Source organism: Pholcus phalangioides, unplaced genomic scaffold, assembly GCF_987345545.1.
Source record: "Pholcus phalangioides strain wild (caught in Gottingen) unplaced genomic scaffold, Ppha-v1.0 ptg000011l_1, whole genome shotgun sequence".
Taxonomy (NCBI): Eukaryota; Metazoa; Arthropoda; class Arachnida; order Araneae; family Pholcidae; genus Pholcus; species Pholcus phalangioides.
In genome coordinates this window covers 15620407-15643026 of record NW_028301604.1, presented here as the reverse complement: position 1 = coordinate 15643026, position 22620 = coordinate 15620407, and the positions used below count along the sequence as shown (strand labels likewise).

At 36.4% G+C, this 22620-nt stretch overlaps 2 protein-coding genes and 1 long non-coding RNA gene across 7 annotated transcripts in view; 2 read left to right on the top strand and 1 right to left on the bottom strand.

Moving 5' to 3' along the window:
• LOC149080115 (Na(+)/H(+) exchanger protein 2-like) overlaps positions 1-6380 on the bottom strand; it is a 45793-nt gene extending 39413 nt beyond the window's left edge. Inside the window, exon 1 of one of the 2 annotated variants that reach the window (XM_089239124.1) lies at positions 5678-6380. In XM_089239124.1, the coding sequence (XP_089095250.1) occupies positions 5678-6059 (382 nt within the window). In that variant the 5' untranslated portion in view covers positions 6060-6380. The remainder of the gene's footprint in view (positions 1-5677) is intronic. The other variant, XM_089239122.1, reaches the window with a different exon arrangement.
• The window catches only part of LOC149080114 (uncharacterized), a 38748-nt gene extending 23569 nt beyond the window's left edge, over positions 1-15179 (top strand). For all 3 annotated transcript variants that reach the window (XR_016193531.1, XR_016193529.1, XR_016193530.1), the window contains exons 2-3: positions 12817-12953; positions 14669-15179. This is a non-coding gene — a long non-coding RNA (uncharacterized LOC149080114). The remainder of the gene's footprint in view (positions 1-12816; positions 12954-14668) is intronic.
• Positions 15180-20572: 5393 nt separating this feature from the next.
• Positions 20573-22620, top strand: part of Rlip (Ral interacting protein) — a 44712-nt gene continuing 42664 nt past the window's right edge. For both annotated transcript variants that reach the window (XM_089239120.1, XM_089239121.1), the window contains exon 1: positions 20573-20666. The gene's annotated coding sequence lies outside the window, so the exon portion shown is untranslated. The remainder of the gene's footprint in view (positions 20667-22620) is intronic.

The window sequence follows — 22620 nt, the reverse complement described above, 5'->3', positions numbered from 1 at the left end:
AGTAGTATTCTCAATTTTTTTGAATCAAACACTTTACTATAAAAAAAAAGTTGAAGAAAATGAGTGTTTATCCGATATGGTCCGCTTACTTTCTCACCTGCATTTCTCGTGTTATATCTTCAATATGTAAAAAAAATAATTTTCTATCTGTTCGAGGAAAAGTAAGCTAACAAAAAAATTGATCCGGCTCATTACCTGTTGAATCAGGACAAAACCACAATAACTGACCATTTTTTTTATTGAAGGTTTTTTTTAGTAAGAATCCTTGAAAAATCTCTCTCTCTCTCTCTATCTTTTGGCTTCGCGTTTGTGTTGAAAACAATCATGGAATGAAATGATACAAAAAAAAATAGATGATGTGTTTTATACCGCCCAACTTTATATAATCAACTGTTTTTTTTTATTTATATACATACTTTCGGTACGTAATTTTAAAAATAGGAATTCTTGCATGAAGCTAAGAGTTGGTTGATTTCATGAATATATTCTATTTTACTTTTCCACAAATAAACATTTGGAATATATATCCGGTTCAAAAAATTCAGATATATATATATATATATATACATAATCGAATGGAATTTCCAGATATGTATTCTTATACGAAGGTTTTTAACAGCTGGCTAATGCGAAGATGAATTTAGGAAAGAGAGAAAATTCAACTGTCCTCAAGAGGAATCCCACCCATGTTCTCTCACATACCGGGTGAGAGAACGAACGTCATAATCTTTCCTTAGAGCTGGTGTTCACTGGACGGGACCGTCCATGGACCTAATTCAGGCCAAAGCTCACAATTGGCGACACGGCCACCCAGTGCACGTGAGTTCTAAGGAAAGATTGCGATGTTCGTTGCCTTTGTAGCCTAGGGTGCTCACGTGGCAAGTGAAAGGTCGTGAGTTCGATTCCCCGCAAAAGCAGTTGAGTTTTCTCTCGTTCCTAAATTCACCTTCGCATCAGCCAGCTGTTAAAACCTTCCTATGGATAGCAAAGAGTCACATCATCCTCGGATAAGTCACCATCTGGTGGCAGTGTCAGACGAAGCTGGGCTGGCAGAGATCTCGGCAATGGAATAAGTCCAGTGGCAAAGTTCTGGCGTTCATTCAGCGGTGGCAGTGTCAGCAATTATGAGCTTGGCCTGATTTATGTCCCGACCGTCCATGTACGGTCCCGTTCAGTGCACACGAGATCTCTAAGATTGAAATTCGTTGCCTTTGTAGTCAAGTGCGCTCACCCGGCAAGTGAGAGGACGCGGGTTCGATTCCTCGGAAGGTCTGTTAAATTTCCTCTTTTTTCTCAATTCATTATCGCATTAGCTGTTAAAAACTTTCGTACGGATAGTGAAGAGTGAATTTACATCCTTATGTTTAAAATTATGTTTTTGTTTACCCTTATTCTTAGGCTGGTATTTAGAGTCTCTTATATTCTCCTGTGCCAACACCATCTATAGCAGAAGGCCTCCGTGCGAAGCTCGTGACGGCACTGAAGAAGGTCATCTCACCTATAGACATTGGATATACTACATAAAAGGTTAAAGATGGCGCATGCGTCGGCCTGCTATATCCAATGGCTATTGGTGAGATGACCTTCTTCAGTGACGTCACGAGCTTCGTATGGAGGCTTTTTGCTGTAGATGGTGTTGCTTGTGCAGACAGTCATTTTACGCTCCCATGCCGTTCCAACTTACTTCAGGTTCAAATTATAGCAAATTTAAACTTTTTGAACAGAAAATTTGCCTCAATTCAATCTTTCAGCTTCATACAATTCAGCGCTGCAAGTATTCCATACTTAGATGAAGACAACCATAATTTTTTATTGTAATGTATTATATTTTTCTTGTAGTTTTTAGGTTTTTCGTGAAAACTGCTTTGTTTTGGGTTGCTTAATTTTTAATATATTCGTCATTTATAATTTCCATGTGGGCATTTTCTCTTTTTTCTTTCTCTTCTTTTTTTTTGCAACCATTCCGTTGGGCAGTTTTCCTGTTACAAATACAAATACAACGCCACAACAGGTGAAATGCCCAACGAGGTGGCTGTTGTGGCCTTTGTATTTGCATTTGTATTGCAAATTTCTGAATACAGCCATACTTAGCCTACCTCATTATTATTCTGTCCACTAAACAATTTCAGTCAATTTTAGTCTGTGTCTCGCGGTTTCTCCAGTTCTCCAGTTGATACGGCTATTCTGGAGTTTCTCTTTTGGATGAGAAAGAGCTTAAGGGGATCCTCTTTGACGCATCTAAACAAATTAAGACATAGCTATAAATTACCGAGAGCCGTGAGACATTTTATATTGTACGTATGGTAATCACGATACAATTTCTCCCAATGCTTTTATTTGTTAAAAGTATTTTTTGGATAATAAATTTCGTTTTCTGTAACTCTTCTGGGACACTAATTAGACACTCCCCAAAAAATAAAGGGATCGATGATCATGCACTTGTTTAGAAACAACGCATTTTAGTATTTTAGAAGCAACTAGTCAGTCACTTTTCGAAGCTTTTTTGAAGTGAAACTTCTTTAGCGAGACATAGTAGTGAAATTCTGTGAGGGAAAGAACACCGTCACAAAAAGTGAAACGCTTTCCTTTTCCTCAAAACTGATTCCATGTAATAACTGGTGCGTGATTAAGTTCCAAGAATCAGATCGGTTGGTGGGTATATTAAGAGAGACTTGGCTGTGTAAGTTAAAGAAAATAAAGTTGGTTTGGTGGAGGGGTGTGTATTCAGTAACAGATCCCTAGTTACGCTAAACCTAGAGTTACGTGTCCTCGGAGTTGCGATTTTTTGTGAAAAGCGCACATTTCTCAAATTCAAATATAATCACGGGCTAACTGCTGGATTGATAGTCATTTTTAATTTATAACCAATAATTGTTTGGTTGATGAAAACAGTATTGGTATCATCTACCTCTTTTTTTTCTTCCTCTTTTTTTTTTTGAAGACATCACGATTTCTCTCATACCTAAACTCAACGTTACTGCCAGGTCTTTAAAAAAATCGGTTAACGCGATGCTCATCAATGATAATTCACCACGTCGGTTCCATCTACAGCGTAACTTCAGGATATCACCTTTCGTATTTTTGTAAATATTTTTTTCTTGCCATGAGTGCGGAAGAGTTAAATAGGAGTGGGAATTATAGCTATTGGCAATATATAATGAAATTGGACGTCAACGGGTAGCGCATCTGTTCCCACGTTTACAGGAATTGTGAAAAAAATTATGAAAAATGGAGATTAATTTAAGAAGTTATTTTCCAGAACTATTGATAATTTTGACTTATTGAAAGGGATAATACGGTACTTATTATAAATTCAAAATTCATAAAAAATTATTGCAAAAATTAGGGATTAAAATAACTGAAAATTCATGACTAAAACAACTACCAAAAACAAAACATTAATGAGAGAAATAGTTCCAGAATCGGTGAAAACTCATAACTTGTGAAAGGCATAATTTCCGAATTACTGAAAGCTTATAATTTTTGAGCTCTCTATTTGATTCAGGACCCTGGGCTAGAAAACTATGCGTTTGAATTTTTTATTATTGGTATTTCAACCTTTAGCGTCAAAGCAGGAATCGCAGTGGGTAATCAAGCACCCACAGTATTTTGTAAAACCGTTCTGTGAGCTACCCTAAATATAAAGTTAGAGCTGAGTACTCACGAGTGCATACACACTTCCGACACCTCTTCATCCCAATTTAATTTGGTTTAGATCAGTGACGTCAAAATCATGCTTTGATTTGCATCATTTCGAAACTTTTTCGAAAGTTCGTAAGATTTCCAAGGGCATCAAACGCCCGTTTTACCTATAATGATGCAATATTAGGAATTAAAAGTTTTACACCATTTTAGCTGGCACAAACAAAATATTTTAGAAGTTAGTTGTTCGATTTAACAACCTAGAGGTATCACTTCTATCGCGCGCAAAATTCTCGCGCAATTTTTAAAAATAGACATTGTTGTGATTTAGCATAAACCGGCCAAGAAAAATTAATGTAGGAAACACCTGTGTTCTTGTGAGTTCGATTTGAAAAGCAGAAATATATAGATACAGCAAAACCTTCACTGGTGGTCAGTTCTTGTGTTAAATATTGTTAATATATTTCATTAAAAAAAAAAATAAAAACATTGTCACTGATTTTTTATTTTAAGGCATGTGTTTTTGTTGTATTCAAGTAGAAAAAAAAATTTCGCCTTTCGCTTTCTGAAAAACAATGTAATGCTACTACGTGTATACCAATTAAATGACTAGTTTTTCTATTGAGAAATGCCAAAACACAATCGACATCTAATTTGGTATTCGTATATCGTTCTTATCTAATCATTATTATGTTTTAGAACCATGGCTATGGATTCCAAAAAGACCACCCTTCATGGATGAACCAGCTATGTGTTCTTTGTCATCAAAAAATGTCACGTGCAACAACCTTCCAATAAATAAATTACAAGCAATCGAAAACTAATTTATTTTTCATTAGATAATAGTATTGACGGAATATTGTAACAACATGATATTCTCATTTGAAATCTAATCAAGTTCGTAAGGTCAGAGCCTTTGAAAAATTAACTAGCTTTCAAATGAAAAAATCACGGAGTTATAAAAAATATCAGTTTGAATAACCTTAGGTGGTGCTCATAAATAAAGTGAAAATCGATATTAATGTTATGACCGGCCACTTCGTGAAATGGTCAAAAGTTTTGGCCAAAATCTGATTTGTAGTAATTATTCGAGCTTTGACTGGCCAATTCGCGAAGTGGCTGGAGATCCTTGGCCAATGTTCGGTGATGTAAAAAGATCCCTTAGGCTCCAAACGCATTTTTTTCATCGCCAGCGTGTGATACATGGCTACATATAGTACCTTATTGGATTAGCTCCATGTGACGAGAGAAATTAGAGAGAAAACTATTTATATATCGTTTTTTCTTAGACATAGTTTTTCCGGTCAAATTTTGAAGAAAAAAAAATTATTACCGCATCGTGACTGCGATATGATGGGTTGCCATAGCTAACGTGGATATAATTACAGTATCACAAAAATTACTCCAAATGACAATGACCCCGAATCATGCCTTTTCTTTTCCAACTTTGGTCAGGTATCCCTGGCCACTTCGCGAACTGACTGTCCAAAGCTCGAAATTCGGACATTAGCACGGATCAATTTACGAAATTGCTCAATTCGCGAACTGGCTGATTTCGGGATTTGGCGGTAACATTAACATTATAAACTTGATCTTTTTGTAAATTTCTGTCGTGCTCTAGAAAATTTTTCTTCAACTTAAAATTTCTATCATATTTCTATCATAAAATTTTTTATCATACTATATAAATAGAGGTAAGATTTTGTTACCTAGATATGTTTCAACGAACACATATTTTGTTAAGTCTAAACCATGTGAAACCAGGGCTAACTCATAATAAAATATCACCATGATAAAGCAGCAAGCACTAAAATGAATCAATGATGATAATCGCATATAAAAATTTATAAACTTTTGAAAATGGGTAAGAAATTGAATAGAGGTAAATAAAATATATTCAGAAGTAAAACAGATTCATCCCACTGATACTTAGAACGAGTTATTCATTAAGATGTACGCATTAAAATTCGTGCATTGTTGATATTTTTACTCAATTGCATTGAAATAAGTAACGGATCGAATTGAAAACACTCACCGATTTTCGCAAATCCTGCTGTCAAAATCCATAGACTGATAATCAATGGGGAAGACACATGATTAAAATCCAAAGATGCAACCTGATATCTATGCGGTGCGGAGCTTTCTTTTTTGACATCCGTATCTGTAATATCTTGTGAATCAGCTGATCCTTTCTCAAGACCAGATGTCAATGGGACCAGCGGCGATGATCGTTCAGATCTTTTCAACGGGTTAACAAAAGTGGAAACACCTTTCATTTGAAATACAGTCTGTGCAACTTTTTGGAAGGGCTGAGTTTCACCAGTATTCTTAAGTTCGGGAAGACCATGGCAATAATATGGATTACAGCAAAGTGTGACCGTGAAACCAAGGAAGAAACACACTTTTAGCTCAGGCATTTTCGAATATTTTGATTCTGCTACTTCAATCTGTCAATCACGAGCAGTTGGGTGCATAGTTTTATTACTTTTGCCACGCTTGTCCATCTTCGTCTTATCCGACGAGCTAAGAACCCCCTTCGCAAAAGTAAGTGTCGTTTTCAGTTCGAAATGTATTGCCGGAAATGGATTCGAGATTACATGACTGCTAGCGTAGCAATGCAAAGTGGACAAAGCGTCTTTTACTAACAACCTCACAGTTGAATGGACTCACGTGCAAAGCCGGCCGTCAGTAGACAGGATCGTTTTTCCCGCTACCCCCGCAAAAGAATGAGAAAAGAGAACGAGAGTAGACAAGGGAACATAGATGGCCAGCAGATAGACATAGCCTCTTATTGACAATTTCGCTACGTCACAGTGAAGGTCGAAAGGCGTGTACCTTGAGAGTGGCTTTCTCATTGCTCTCTCTTCAAAATAAAAATGAAGTAAGAGAGCAAATTAAGTTTTCCCTCGAGAAAGTTTTTGCTGAAAAAAATGGGGAAATGAGGAAATATATATGTGGAAAGATGTATACGGAAATTAATATCAAATTTTTTTTTATTTCCTCTTAATAAACCTTGCAAGTGACCTTTCCAGTATTTCTGGGAAAAATTAATTAATTTTTTTTATATTATCCAAATTTTTTTCTTTCCAGTTCTTAGGGTTTTTTTTCCATGTCCTGAGTAAGATGAATTTTTTTTTTTTTACGATTGTTGTATGATAATTACTTTTACTGATTTTTTTTTATCGCGTAGTTATTTTAATTAAACGAAATTAGGAATATGAAATATTTTACTATAGATCAAAACTATATATCTAGCCCTATACTTTTACTCTTATTTTAAATTTCCATCCCTCTTATGATATGAGAATTTAGAGTTATTTTGTTTCGGGAAAGCAGGAAAAAAAAGAATTTATACAGTTTACGCTGTCAAATCAAAACTCGAGAAGAAAATGTTACGTATACTTCAGAATGCGTGAACATATATGTGTCACATGAGTATAACATCTTAATAAATCATTTCTATTTTCCCATATTTGTAGCTATTACAAGATAAAATCATCGTGCATAACATATTTCACTCGAGTCCTGTTTACTGTGAAAGATTTATTTATTTATCGGCCTCTATATTTTTATCAGTAGTTTTTACGTACAATATGCCCGTTGCGTGACATCCAAAATTACTAACGCGTCAACAAGTCTTCACCATTTTTTAAGACAAATACTCGCTATCTTTTACGGACGAGAAAAAGAGATGGTTTGAAAAAATTGAAATATAGGTTGAAAAAAAAAATCAAAGTAAGAAATATATTTCAAGTGTGTCTTGGAATGAGAATTTTAAAAAATATTCATAAAAAATGCTTCTCATTTGAAATAAAGTTTCAACTTCGTATGAATGAAGAAAAATTATCGAATGAAAAGAGTCGTATTCGAACCTACGTATACATTGTTAAGTAGGTGCTTAGATTTTCCGCTTCCGCCCTTCAATAAATCGAGCACAGAGTGTCCGTATAAAAAGTTGACATTTTTATTTTAATAACTATACAACCTCTTGCAACATGAATGGCATAACTAAGTACTACACGATACTTTTTCGAACTGGAAGTATGTTTCTAGGATCAACGTAAAATGTCATATGTCCTGTTACCTATGCACCCTGTGAAAACATAATTTTACCACCTAGTTATATATACAAGAATCACGCAGAAGCATATTTACAGGTGTGTGTGTTAAGCGGGCTATAACCCAGGGAAAGAAGTTTGGATGGCCGAAAGAATTTTAGGATTTAGGATTGGGTGGTGAAGAAAATTAGACTAGAACGGAAGGAAGGCAACAAACTTTGTATAGCTCGTAACCAAAATTTTTGTGAGGAGGATCAAACATAATTTTGTCGCCCCCACCATTATCATATTCGATGATTTTATAACGGTATTTTTGTTCCACCTAAAATTTTTCGCCTCCTAAATTTTGCTGCCCGTGGCAATTTCCCCCTTTGCCCCCCCCCCTCTTCTTTCTACTTTCGGCCCTGCCGTGTGCAGCAATATCATAAATCCTCCTCTAGAAATATAGCTACAGTAAAACCTCTCAACAACGGTCTCTAACGGGACTGTGAAAAGTATCATTTAAGAATGCCGATGGGGGTCTGTCCATTCAGTTTCTCTCAAAATATTTAATTCTGTTTATTTCACAAGCAGAGTGATTTTGTCGAAGCAAGTCTTCATATTTTCCTTTTGTCGTGTTAACTGGTCCCTCGCGGTCTTCTAGATCTCTATCTCTCGATTTTCGTTTATAATATTCACCACGTGCTAACACCCTATAGATGCCTCGTTTAAATCGATTTAATTCAATAGAAATTTGAGAAACAGATTTACCTGGTGACCTCAGTACCCATGCACATAATACTTCCTTGTTCGAGGACTGGACTGAGTGGTTTTTGGCATGTGGTGCTTGACTCACGAAAATATCCAAGGCTCGTGTAGCAACAATAAAAAACACTCCTTTGTGACGTGAATTTATGTGGCATATTGCATTTTGCATAAATTTGATTCTGTATCTATACTTTTAATATAATACTGTATAAAAAAATTTGATTTTCTTTTTTTTTTCCTTTAAAGTTTTAGTTTTTATGAAACCTTCACCTCATATATTATAGAATATACATGGTTTTTCTGATCGTTGATAAAATTATTAACAAAAACTATCAATTATTTTTAATTTTACTAAAGAATATACTGTGTGCCTATATAAACACTTTTGTGGCTCACTGTATATACACATTATGGACGGACGACGAGAATTCTTGTGTTTTAGATTCTAACATAAGGGGCAGTTCAATTATTACGTCAGCAAATTTTAAGCCATTTTGGAACCCCTCCCCCTTGTCAGCAAAAGTCAGCAAAACTATGACCCCCTACCTCCCCCCTTGTCAGCAAAATTTCGTCAGCATTACCCCCTACCTCCTAATGCATATTGGTGGGATCAGGAACGTACGCGGGAGGGGGGAGCATAGGGGGCTCCTGCTCCCCCCAAACGATCAAAAAATAATTTTTTTAAATGCAAAAAATATTTTTTTTAAAAATCAAAATTTCGAAAGAAAATAGCTTTATATGGTATTATAATCAATTTCCGTTCATTTCAATGCTATTTGAAGGGTGAGAACTAAAAATTTCTCCAAGAAATTCACTGCGACCCACCCTTTAAGCCATATATGGTGAACTCTTGACCCGCGGACCAAATGTGGCCCTGAAGGTTGTCTGATGTGGCTTGCCCCTCAAACCTAATTTTGTAAAAATGAACCAGGCTGCACATTTTTTTACAAATCGCTCAAATGAACGTGGCACAATTCCAGAGCATTTAAGCGGCCCGGACGCATTTCTTGAGCACTTGAAGAATCTGTGAAACATTTAGAGATCACTAAAGTGGCTCTGTAGGGGACTTATCAATAGAGAGAATGTTAGTTCAGATGCCCAATAACTATCGAAAGGTGTTTTTTCCGTTTTTTGCGCACCGAATTAGATGCCATTAAGAATATTTCATATCTTCATAAAGGGTGATTGATGACGTAAGCATCATCCAAACCCCCTCCCCCTTGTCAGAAAATCGGAAACCTCCTCCCCCCCCCCCATCGGTGCTGACGTAATACTTGAAGAACCCCTAAGCAATCGTTCACAAAAACTCTGAGATTCATATAGAGCAAAAAAAATTGTCCACTGTACAACGATCGATGGCGTGGCTTGTCTCTCTCAGCATCTGTTAAACTCCTGTATGATTGAAAAGTGAAAAATATCTGTAATTTTTTTAAACTTTATTGCTTTAAATTTAGTTAAAATAGGCCAACTTCAAATTTAGGTAAAGGATAATTTTTTTTTTCAATTATTCAAATTAAAAGAAATGTCTCACCTTTGCTTCCGCGCAATCAGCTTACCAATCTCAATCTGTAGTTTGATAGGTCTGTGTTTGAATCTGAACGAGATAATGACTAAAAATTAATATGGCGCGACAAAAATGAAAACTTTCGGGAGTAAGATGATATCCTTCGACATTGTTTTCTTTTCAAACAGAATTCCTTACGCTTTTAAAGGTTTTGCTCATTTATAACTTTAAAAAAAAAAACTGTATGAGAGAAATTGAAATGAAGTAAATGTATTTTCTCTAAAAATAAACTTCTATCAAGTATCAATTATTATTGCAGCAAATGGTACCAGAAGAAGCAGAGCAACTCTTTTGGAAATACAGTAATAAAAATGACTATATATTCTCGTACAGGAAAATTCTTAAGGAAGATAAGAGTAAATTTTCAATGATTAAAATTAATAAAAAGTTAAATGCGTGTTTAAAACGATGAGAAAATGTTTCTTAAAGATAAATGTAAAAAGTTTTGTACACATATACAGGGTGATTATAAAAAAACTATCCCGACATATGGGCCCCTAACTATCATACCATTCACAGAAACTGAATGAAATTTTGGCATAAGGTATTTTGATGTATGTGCTCAAGAATGATATGGAAAACAACAGTGTCACTCTAACAGTTACGGTTACAGTGAGAAAATTTCGAAAATATCAAATGGCAACACCAAGTTTTTTGTATTGGAATGTGATCTCCATTGTGAAAAACCCTAAATAGCGTTCGAACGGCAACTGTAGCATGAAAATCACCGGCGGTAGATAGGCTAAAAGTGAGGACAACCAATAAGGACAGAGAAGCAGCATAAAATAAAGCCTTTTATTGTGTTTCACAAATTTTCCACATGACCTTGTGGAGGACTAATTAGGCTGGGATCTCAGCCGAAGAAACGGTGTGACGAATGAAACGAACATTAATGCTCTGGTGCACGGCAAAGTCTTTTTTACTTTTTCCTTGCCTAGCTCCGGAGATTTTCGTGCTACAGGTGCCATTCCAACGCTATTTAGTGTTTTTCAGTATGGAGATCGCATTCCAATACAAAAAACTTGGTGTTGCCATTTGATATTTTCGAAATTTTCTCACTGTAATCGTAACTGTTAGAGTGACGCTGTTGTTTTCCATATCATTCTTGAGCGCATACCTCAAAATACCTTATGCCAAAATTTCATTCAGTTTCTGTGAATGGTATGATAGTTAGGGGCCCATATGTCGGGATAGTTTTTTATAATCACCCCGTATATATTACCTAAGAAGGTAATGTGAACTTGAACAGAGAGAGAGAGAGAGAGAGAGAGAGAGAGAGGCTTTGCTCTTGGCTCTGCCTATAGGACAGGTCGAAGATACTACTTAGGAGAAAGGGGTTTTTTGGATAAAAATTGTTTTTTCAGAATTCGAATAATATAGGCCTACTCTTAGCTTTTCTTTGTTTTGTCACACCGCGGATGCGGATATACGCCACTTCAAGTTCGAAAAAAGGCTAATGCAGTATTGGGATTCTGTCTTGCCGAAACCGCGATTGCTTGAACAGAACAACTGACTACTTCACCGCATACCAACTCCGGTCATATCATCTTACTGAAATTTACTAATGATGAAGTTGGGTTGAAATGAAGGCACCATCTATCGGTGGTCACCTTAGGTTCGTTGCGGAAATGAACTTGTTATCTATGTTCTTCCTCAGGATCGAACCCACGTACCTTGACGGCAACTTTCATCAACTACCAGAACAACTAATTGATGTCTTCGACAGGAGATATGCAAGTTTATGATTATTGGAAATGAAATCTGTAGTATAGTTGTCTCAATTATGCAACCCAGCCTATCACCATAGACTCAATTTACTACCGTTTTTGTCTCTGTGGAGGTGGATTGTGCTTTTATGAAACCTATAGCGTTGCATGGAAGAAGTTTATTGCATGTTATGTGTTCAGGTACTGCCAAAAGTTCCGCGCCAAAACATCAAGAAATAACAAAAATTCAAAATAATGAAATATGTTAAGAATTAATTGAAATAGATGACAAAAAAAAAAACTTTCTATTTTTTTGTCACAGTAATGTTTTTGTGCATTACTGTTATATAATACTACTGTCAAACCCGAAGAGAGAAACTAACAGTGAATTAATATCCTTAATAAGGTAGTTTTTAAATATTGCAGGCCTCATTGTTCCCGGTGGAGTCAGTGTCATCAGAGCCGGAGGTGCTATGGGTCCCACAGTAATTCATGGCATGGGTCCGAGTATCACCAGAATCGATTCAGAGATCAAAGTTTCTTATATAAAACTAACGACGAGCTCGCACAGATTCGAAACACTTCCGACGCCCCTGCGTAGAGAAACTTTTTTGAAGATCGGCCAGTTAGGCCAAGCCACTTGCACCTCAAAGTAGGGAAACAAACCTTAGAAGACCGCCACTGTGTACCACCTGCAGAATCAAATCATTAATTTTTTTCATGATGGGCGCTTGACACTGCGAAACATTTTTTTGAAATTCAATTGTATCGATCTGTTTTTGAGTCGGAAAATGCTCCAATTAAAGCTGAAAAACGTCTTCAATGGGTCTTCAAACCTAACGGAGTTATCATTACCGAATGAATGTAACCAATAGGCTTGTTGGGGTTTTTTTTTCAAATTTTGTAAGAGATCTTTTATCAAACTTTTATAGCACTACTTCGTTATTACATGTAGCAGTCAGCCCTCGGTTTACGAACGTCTCGTCGGTTTGCGAACACTTCCCCAAGTTGCCGCCAGACGTCAATAAAAACGTCTTTTGGAAGTCATAAAATGTCTCAAACATGGCGTGATAAAAATGGTCATTTTGTCCATTTTTAGACATCAAAAGTTGGTCAGAAAAATTGCCATTTGCAAATAGTTCAACTTTCGGAAGATAGAGCGCCATTCTAGGAGAGAGAAAGAGGCGAAGATGATGCGGAACTCTGATTCGAAACCAGATCTGCCGTAGATTGCCCGTAAGTATTTCACTCCATACCAATCGGGATAAAGTAGCAGTGAATATCAAGTGTTATTTTATAAAGACTTGACAAGTATTAATTATTTATATTAAATAATTATATATAGTTTGCAGAAAAAAAAGACTTTAAAATTCATTTTTTTAGTTCAATGCACGTCAAAGAATCCACTGCATCTTTTTCAATCGTTGACTGATTTCACAAATCCTCTGATAATCGGTAAAAAACATGATATGGATTCAATTATCATTTATACAACGTGTAATATACAACGTACATAAACTGTGTTGAGATAAATTTCATATGAACACAATTACTCACTGAAAAGTTTCACATTTCCACTCAAACAAAATTTCAATAAAGTACTTTCATTTCTTTTGTGACAATCAGTAACGAAAAGGCCTAGGGGATAACGATTTTGAAACTACTCTCTCAAGGTTCATTAACAAACATTTCGGATCATTTTTGATATTTTCATCCGGAACAGAATTTTTCAGTTCGAAACAAATTCGTGATTTTTATGACGCAAAATCATTTACGCCATTTAGCAGCATGTTATTTCATGACCTTTAAAATGATACGATATTTCATTAAAGTCATCCACTATCACGTTATTTCCTGACCTTTATTGTTCGTGGTCATTAAATGACTTTGAAATGACGTGATTTTTTTTTTTGACAGACGTCATTTAGAAAAAATGGCCAAATGTTCACGTCGTATTTGACGTCGGGTGGTTGGGTCGGTTTACGAACACTAAAAAATGATCCGGTTCACGAACACGCCAGCCGGCGAAAGAAAAATACCCCGAACACCCAAAACGAACCAAATTCCGAGGAAAGAATATTAGCGTTGTTGCTCTTTTTTTTCTTCTTTTTCTTTTTTTTTGACAGGAGAGTTGGTGGGAAAATTAGACTTTATCAGAGGAAAATTCCCGCCCCCATCACGACTCTTTTTATCCAACCAATGGATCAGCAGGTCATTTCAAACTTTATGAAAGGAGCTCCTAAACCTTTTCAAGCACGACCCCTTTTTCTCAAGATTATTATCGGTGAACCCTCCCCTACGATAGTCAACTACATTCAAAATCAAATTGTGACTGCACTGCTATTTGCTATTAAATAGTTTTATTAACTTGTTTCTTGGTATCCCCCCCCCCCCCCCACAAGGGATCGTGACCTACAATTTTGAAAACACTGCTCTAAACCAAAGAACTTTTTTAAACTTGGTTTGCATTAATATTTTACATAGAAATTAAAGTCAATAGTTTCTGGAAACATCATTTCAATATTCTACGTTATATTGCTCTTATTGACAAAGATTGCCAGCAAGTGATTCACAGAAACATGAGTTTGACTTCGAGGATATTGTGACCAAATTGTGTTGCATTCAGAGATTTAGGGGTCTTTCGGGCATTTGCATTGTTTTTACATTACACACAGCCACAGGAGTTGATGTAAGAGTTCACACTAAAAATCTTTGGAGGCACAGGAACGGATTAATTCATCTTACTTTGATTACAAGGGTGAAATTGTTTCGGTTTACGAACGGAAACAAAGTAGAGAGAATGTTTGTTCGTTTTATACTTTAATTTTTTCGGTTTCTTATCTTTCAGCAAATTCAAGATTTTGAAAATTAATAATTCATTTCAATTTATTTCAATAATCTGTGTGTCCAACTCAAAAGTATCTTATCATTTTATGTTTTGATTTTTTCAGCTTATCTTTGAACAAACTCAAGATATTGAAAATTAAGAATTAATTTCAATTTTATAATTATTGACGAGGTGGAAAGTCTCACAGTTCTGGATTTCCACAGCGAAATCGGCACTTTGAACATTGATTTCTATATGGCAATCATCCTGTGCTTATCCCTGGAGGAAAGAATACAAGGAGGTGACATCCGACACGAAAATTGAAGCCGTTGTGGCAACCCTATGGGCTAACAAGTATAAGCCCAAACAAACCGCTCTTTTCCCTATACTTAACATGTGTTTTGCCGGATCGAATTCTTTTAAAATATTAATAACTAAATAAATTTAAGCACCATGACTGTTTAATGCGTCTTCGGGTAATCTACATGATCCCATAATGGGGAAAGATAAAATCTTATCCTTATATAAGGGGTTGTTATATTTTTAATTTATTTTTGAATGAGGAAGATCATTTTTCATTCTCAACTCGTCATAAGTTTTTAGTTCAGTGCCTTCAATTTATTTTAAAAATTCAATGTATCATATTAATGTCTATGGGAATATGATTAATTAAAATGATATGAAGCTCCAATAAAACGCAATTTTCATAATTTTTTCTTTTAACTGTTTATTTTGCCTTTTTGTTTCGTTCATGATTATGATAGATCCGGGGCATTTCGAAAGTGTTTCAGGCCCGTGGACGCTCGTCTTAAGCTTTACATGAGGAATTTTGATTTCTGAATCAATTCTGAGGTGCTCGAGCACCTTCTGACAGGGCCGTAGCTAGGATTTTTGCCGCCACCCGGGGCAAACATGATTCAGCCGCCAGGGGTAAACAGAATTTTGCCGCCTCCGTGCCTCAAAGTACTGGAAGTGCTCGAGCGTCCTCCGCCACTGTGTATTTATGGTTTTGCTGCCTGTAGCCTGTACAAATTTCGCCACCCTTCTTCCGTTCCACTCTCATATTCTTGAATACGTATTACTGAAATATATGCCGACCATCCGAACCTTCCGCTATGTAGATGTAGTATTGCGAAAAAAAATATTAAAAATAAAAAACATTTTACGAGCTGCGATGAGTCATCTCTCTGGCCTATAGTATTTAGGAAAATAATCACTCGGGCTGTTTTTTTTTCCCTCTTCATTTCGTACCTATTACTTTGCGTTTAATGACTAAATTTGCTTTTGTGTACGAATTGAATCTTTTCGAACAATTCTTCTTCTTCTTTGAACAATTTCGAATTGAATTTGAAATCTAAAATTGTGTCTGTGTTCGAGTTTTTTTTCTACCTGGACTGGAAATATTTTGACAACATTTTAATATAAACCGCTGAAAGGCATTATACACTGAAGAGCCAAAAAAACTGGTGCACCTGCCTAATATCGTGTAGGGCCCCCGCGAGCACGCAGAAGTGCTGGAACACGACGTGGCATGGGCTCGACTAATGTCTGAAGTAGTGCTGGAGGTAATTGACACCATGAATCTTGCAGGGCTGTCCATAAATCCGTAGGAGTAAGAGGGGGTGGAGATCTCTTCTGAACAGCACGTTGCAAGGCATCCCAGATATGTTCAATAATGTTCATGTCTGGGGATTTAGGTGGCCAGCGGAAGTGTCTAAAGTCAGAAGAGTGTTCCTGGAGCCACTTTGTAGCAATTCTGGACGTGTGGGGTGTCTCATTGTCCTGCTGAAATTGTCCAAGTCCGTCGGAATGCACAATGGACATGGATGGGTGCAGGTGATCAGACAGGATGCTTACGTACCTGTCACCTGTCAGAGTCGTATCTAGACGTATCAGGGGTCCCATATCACGCCAACTGCACACGTCCCATACCCTCACAGAGCCTCCACCAGCTTGAACAGTCCCCTTTTTGACATGTAGGGTCCATGGATTCATGAGGTTGTCTCCATACCCGTACACGTCCATCAGCTCGAAGCAATTGGAACCAAGACTCGTCAGACCAGGCAACGTGTTTCCAGTCCTCAACAGTCCAATGTCGGTGTTGTCGGGATCAGGCGAGGCGTAAAGCTTTGTGTCGTGCAGTCATCAAGGGTACACGAGTGGGCCTTCGGCTCCGAAAGCCCATATCGATGATGTTTCGATGAATGGTTCGCACGCTGACACTTGTTGATGGCCCAGCATTGAAATCTGCAGCAATTTGCGGAAGGGTTGCACGTCTGCCACGTTCAATGACTCCCGTCAGTCGTCGTTGGTCCCGTTCTTGCATGATCTTTTTCCGGCCGCAGCGATGTCGTAGATTTAATTTTTTATTATTCGCGATATTCACGGTACACTCGTGAAATGGACGTACGTGAAAATCCAAATTTCATCGCTACCTCGGAGATGCTATGTCCCATCTCTCGTGCGCCAACTATAACACCACGTTCAAACTCACTTAAATCTCGATAACCTGCCATTGTAGCAGCAGTAACCGATCTAACAATTGTGCCAGATACTTGTTATATTATATAGGCGATGCCGACCGCAACGCCGTACTCTGATTGGTTCCATATCTCTTTATTTGCATACGCATGTTTTTGCTTCAAAAAATGATTGATTAATGCTGCGGAATTTCTTCAATGTAATTTATATGGGCCCATAACTAATTTCAAAACATCCTAAACTAAATGGATTGATACAATTGGATAATATAAGATAATACGGAGACTAATTCTCTCATTTTCGTGCTTGAGAAGATAAAAATAAAATGTTGAAATCAATGTCATTGCATGGATATCCACCTCAAAAGTGTGTGGGTCTGGCTCATTATTTTATATTTAATTTTCTGCACTTTGTATCTCTAAGCGAACTCAATATTTCGAAAACCAAAAATTCAATTCAATTTTTAAAATTATTGATGTGCGGAAAACCACACTAAATTTCCGCATTTCTACGCTAAAATCTGCAATTTTAACATTATCTCTATAGGGATCATCTAGTGTTTTTCCCTCAGAATGATGCTGATTATGACGTCTATTCGAAAAGCCTCATTATGACGTCTATGCGAAAGCCTCATAGGCAGTTTTAGCTAAGGTGCCTACGGACTACTACTACTACTAAACCACACATGAACCTCGTCCATATTCATCTATAGAATTTCTAACGAATGAGTAGGTTGGAATGTAGCGCCTATGGACTGATCGTCTTCCATCTCGGTGCTTCAAAACTAGTTTTTTGTTCAAAGTAACGTGTGTCTAATCGTTAAAAAACAGGATAAGAAACGACGATTGGCTATAGTGGTAATACTGACGTCACACTTCACTCAAAGATGGTGTATAAGTCAGCCTACTTTTTAGAGTGTCAAAGAGCCCTGGTTTTAGCCAATGTCCTGTGATTCAAAACTGAAATGTCCTTCCAGTTCAGACTACTTGACATCCCAATCTGACTTATCCGCCATCTTTGTGCTAAGTTTGACGTCAGTATAATCACTATAGCCAATCACTGTTCTTTCTCCTACTTTTTTTAATGATTAGACGTTACTTTTAACAAAAAACTCACCTTGTCGTTCCGAGATGGAGGACGATGAGTCCGCTCGATGAAATAGGTACCTTACCTGCAGCAATTGGTTTTTATAATTTTTTATATGTCCCATTTTTTTTTTTGAATTTCGGAATTTGACACGGTTTTTCCGTTGTATGAATTGGCCAATCCACACATTCTTACAAAATGGCCTATACGGTCAACTCTTGGTTTACGAACGGCTTGGTTTACGAACAACAAAAAATTATTCGGTTTACGCACACGCAAAACGGTCTGGATTTCGAAGGAAGAATATTCCAAAAGTCTGAGATTACAATTTTTTTTGCGATCAAATTTGGTTGGAGAAGTATATTTCATCAGATTAAAATTCCTGCCACCAAATATTACTTTTCTTATCCAGCTCATTGATCAGCAGGTCATTTCAAACTTCATAAACCTCTGAAGAGAGGAACTTTTTAAAGTTGTTTTGCAATAATATTTGACAAAGAACTAAAGGCCGCTACTCACTACTCTGACATGACGCGTTGCACGTCACGTCAGACTGAACTTCTGAATACATTATTTCATCCTCTTTCATCGCATTGTTTTTATTTACAAAGCTTGGCAGCAGTGTCTTACAGAACCATCAACAGCCAACCAACTTAGGGTAGGCCTATACAGGATGATTCAGAAAAAGATGGAAAAACTTTGAGAGGTGATAGTACACACTAATACAAACAATTGTCATCAAAGAATGCATGGTCTAACATGAAACGCAAACGCGCTAGCGCGTTTTGAAACCACCGCTCCGCAAACGTTAAAACGGCGTTCCTGTAGAAATCTATCGGGAGAAAAAGAACATCACAGTGCATCAGACCGGAAAGCAAGAAAGGGTCCCGTTTCGCACAGCTGCCGATGCAAGCACGCAAATGTTTTCGGATTGGGCAACCACCTGTGGGGAAAACGCTCATTTTGCATTCGCGCTGCCTCTGTGGTACTTCCGTTTGCAGCTCCGTAAATGAAATGCATGTCTGCTTTTTCAGTATTACTAAAGTGCGCCATTATCCCTTACGTTACAACTGTTAGAACGGTTTTGCACGCTGGAATAATTACGCAGGGCTGGCGTTCACGCTTTCTATTCACTGTGACGCAGATTTGCATACGCTTTCTTCTTCTTCCCCAGATTACATCTGCATGCATGGTGTTCTTTTTTTCCCGATAAATTTCAACAGGAATGCCATTTTAACGCTTACGGAGCAGCCGTTTCGAAACGCGTTAGCGCGTTTGTGTTTCATGTTGAGCCGGGATTTCGTAGGAGTAGAATTTTTGCGCCGTGTGCAGCGTAAAAACGCTGATTGGTAAAAATTTGAAATTCAGTTTTTTTTTACCAATCAGAGTTTTCACGCAGCACGCACTGTAGAAACCTGCTTCTAGGAAAACCTGGCTTTAGACCTGCATTCTTTGATGACAATTGTTTGTATTGGTGTGTACTATCACCTTTTTTAAAGCTTTTCTGAATCACTCTGTATTTTGTGGCCAGATAGTGTTGCAAGCGGAGACTTTTAGGGTTTGATAGTGAGATTATACATGATACATATTCACGACTTTGCCATGGCATCGTTTTCATTTCATTTCATCTCTTTCCAATTATGGTAATTTTTCCAGTGCTCGTTCAATGATTGGCATTGTTTATGCACGGAAGCTGTTGTAAAAGTTCACAGTAGAAGTATTCGGAGTTCCAGGAACGGATTAATTAATTTTATATTGATTCCTACAGGAATAATTATTTTGATTTGCGAGCAATCACAATGCACTTCTGGAACGAATTAAGTTCGCAAACTGAGGATTGAATGTGTTTTCCTTAATGAAATGTAGTCATAGATTAATGACTGGCAAGAAATTTACAAACTACAAAACCTTTAAAAACTGTAGGAAAAGGGTCTTTTGTTTCAAATAGCCTTTATATTAGCCTTTATGAGAGAAATACGGGAAATTGGAATTCTGAATACGGGGAAATACGGGACATCGCTAAGGAAGACGCCGAAAGTGTACAAAGTTGCCAAATATTGCTGAAATTACGGAAAAATCGTAATGGCGGGAAACGAAGCGTTACTGCAAATTGCAGTGGATTAAAATGAATTCCACGAAATAAAACGTTCAACAAGACGAATGTGGAAGATTAATGTTCTTATTTATACTTGTAATTATCATAATATAATTTATGAGATCAAAAATAAGTTCAATCTTTGACTTCAATAAAGAATAAAAATCCAAGTAGGCGTCATGTAAAAAAAGGGAAAAACCGGGACACTTTTGCAAAAAAGTCGGGACGGTGAGAAAAACAAAGAAAACCGGGACTCTACCGGGAAATATGGGACGTATGGTCACTTTACTTAAGATAATTTTGACGACACTGAGAAGATTGAAGTCTGGCTACGTGCCATGAAATTTTTGTTTTCAGCCAGGTAGCTGAAAGTCCTGTATAATTGATATTGAAATTCGGAAGTTTTGTTGATACCGCGTATATAATGTTTATTTTGCTATGTGACGAGCTTCATTTACAAGTATGAATTAGTAAATTAATTTTGTTCCATAACTATGAAATTTGTTTGCTTTTTTTTAGAAACATATGTGATAGATATATTTTTTCCTGCGCTCGTAACTTTGTTCGTTTTATTTCAACCTATAAGCTAATTTAATTTACCAAACTCGACGAGATAGTTTGACAGTAATTCGTTGAATAAACTTTCTTTCCTATTATTTCATAGATATGTGCTCCTTGTTATTCTTTCCTTCGATTGATTACATTTCGTTGAGATAATAACAGCTTATCACAATCGTTTTTCCATGTTTACTGTTGTAGCTACGTGAAAATGAAACAGATATACACTTTCCATGGTATCATTCTTCGATTGCTTATGTTTCCAAGTTTCTCTTAAAGCTAGGAATGGTTTGAAATACCTTTCGAAAAATAATACAAGAATTGTGTATTTTGACTGTAGGGGACAAGTATATTCACCCACAGTGGATATCACACATCATAACTTGATTCCATTGATGCACCATTTGTATTTAGGGTAGAAATCCCAAGGTATAAAACCTGTATAAATCCCAAAAGAGGGAGGCTGAAAGACCCCTGGGTGTTCAAGGAACCCCTCTTACATATAAACATTTTTTACACTATATTTATTCAAAAATCAAGTCAATGAGTAGCAAAGTTCCTTGCTCTTGGATCTCCTGGATATGGTGGAAGGGCAAGAAACACTGTTAAGCATGCTTTCCTGGAACGTGTCTGAAATTTCCTTAGAAAAAAAAATTTAACTCAGTGATTATCTTTTATTTACCATTACTGTACCTTGATAAATAGATTAACCATATGAAATATTAGATATGATAAATATATTTATTAATATCTTCACATATAGAGCAGTGTTTTCCAACCTTTATTAATCCAATGACCAGTAAAATATCTGAAGCAATTCAATGGACCCTTCCATCCCGTATTCCGGGACATTCCAGTATTTTCAGTTGCTCTGAATTGTTTTATACATTTGTCTAGTTTTTCAACAATGCTTATTTAAATTTACGTTTATTAAAATCGTGAATAAACAGCATTTTCATAATTATGATAATTATGGCAATAAGTACAAATATTAATCGTACATATTTGTTACTTTCCACATTTTTTTCCCCTCAATTTGTCAGTGATTTTAACTACAATTCATTATTTTGCTGAATTATGGTAAGGTTTTTAATCAAATTTGTCGCCGTTTCGTATTTTACCATATTTAAGAGATCCCAGTTCCCCTTATTTTTCTCAATGAAATATGGCCATCTATTCATTTGAATGTTTTTTTCATCAAATATATTTTTATTTACTGTGACTTGTAGCAGCTGTTTATTTCTTTTTTGGCTACAATCTACTACTACTATTTTTATCTTTTGGCTACAATCAGTATCAGTGGTATCCCATATTTAGCATCGCAATTCCCTGATGAGGTATGGTGAACCTAAGTATGAACATACAATTATTATTTTAACTCATATGGATATTAGTGATATCAATTAAATAATATTTCATTCAGTTAGAATCAAATTATCAAGTTTGCCTACGGACCACCTATGTCATCATCGCGGACTACAGGTTCAGAAACGCTGACATATAGAGCATGCAGAGAAGTAAGAAAATTTCGGAAGCTCATAGGAGCAGGGTTGCAATTTTAGCTGGTCAAAAGCTAAAGCCTGGTTTTTACCAGGCCACTGGCCAAAAGTTATTTTAACTGGCTAAAAGTGATCAAAACTGGTCTGCATTATTGAACTTAAACTGATGTAGTAATAATTTTAACTGTTTTCTTTCACATTAAATTAAAAGTTATTATTTTTTGTTAAATTTTCAATTTTATTTCAGTGCCAGATATGTCATAAATTACAATTTATAACATTATTAATCATCAAGAGGCCGGGGCCTATGCGGACAACCTTAACTTAAACATTTTTTTATTATCAGAATTACAGTGA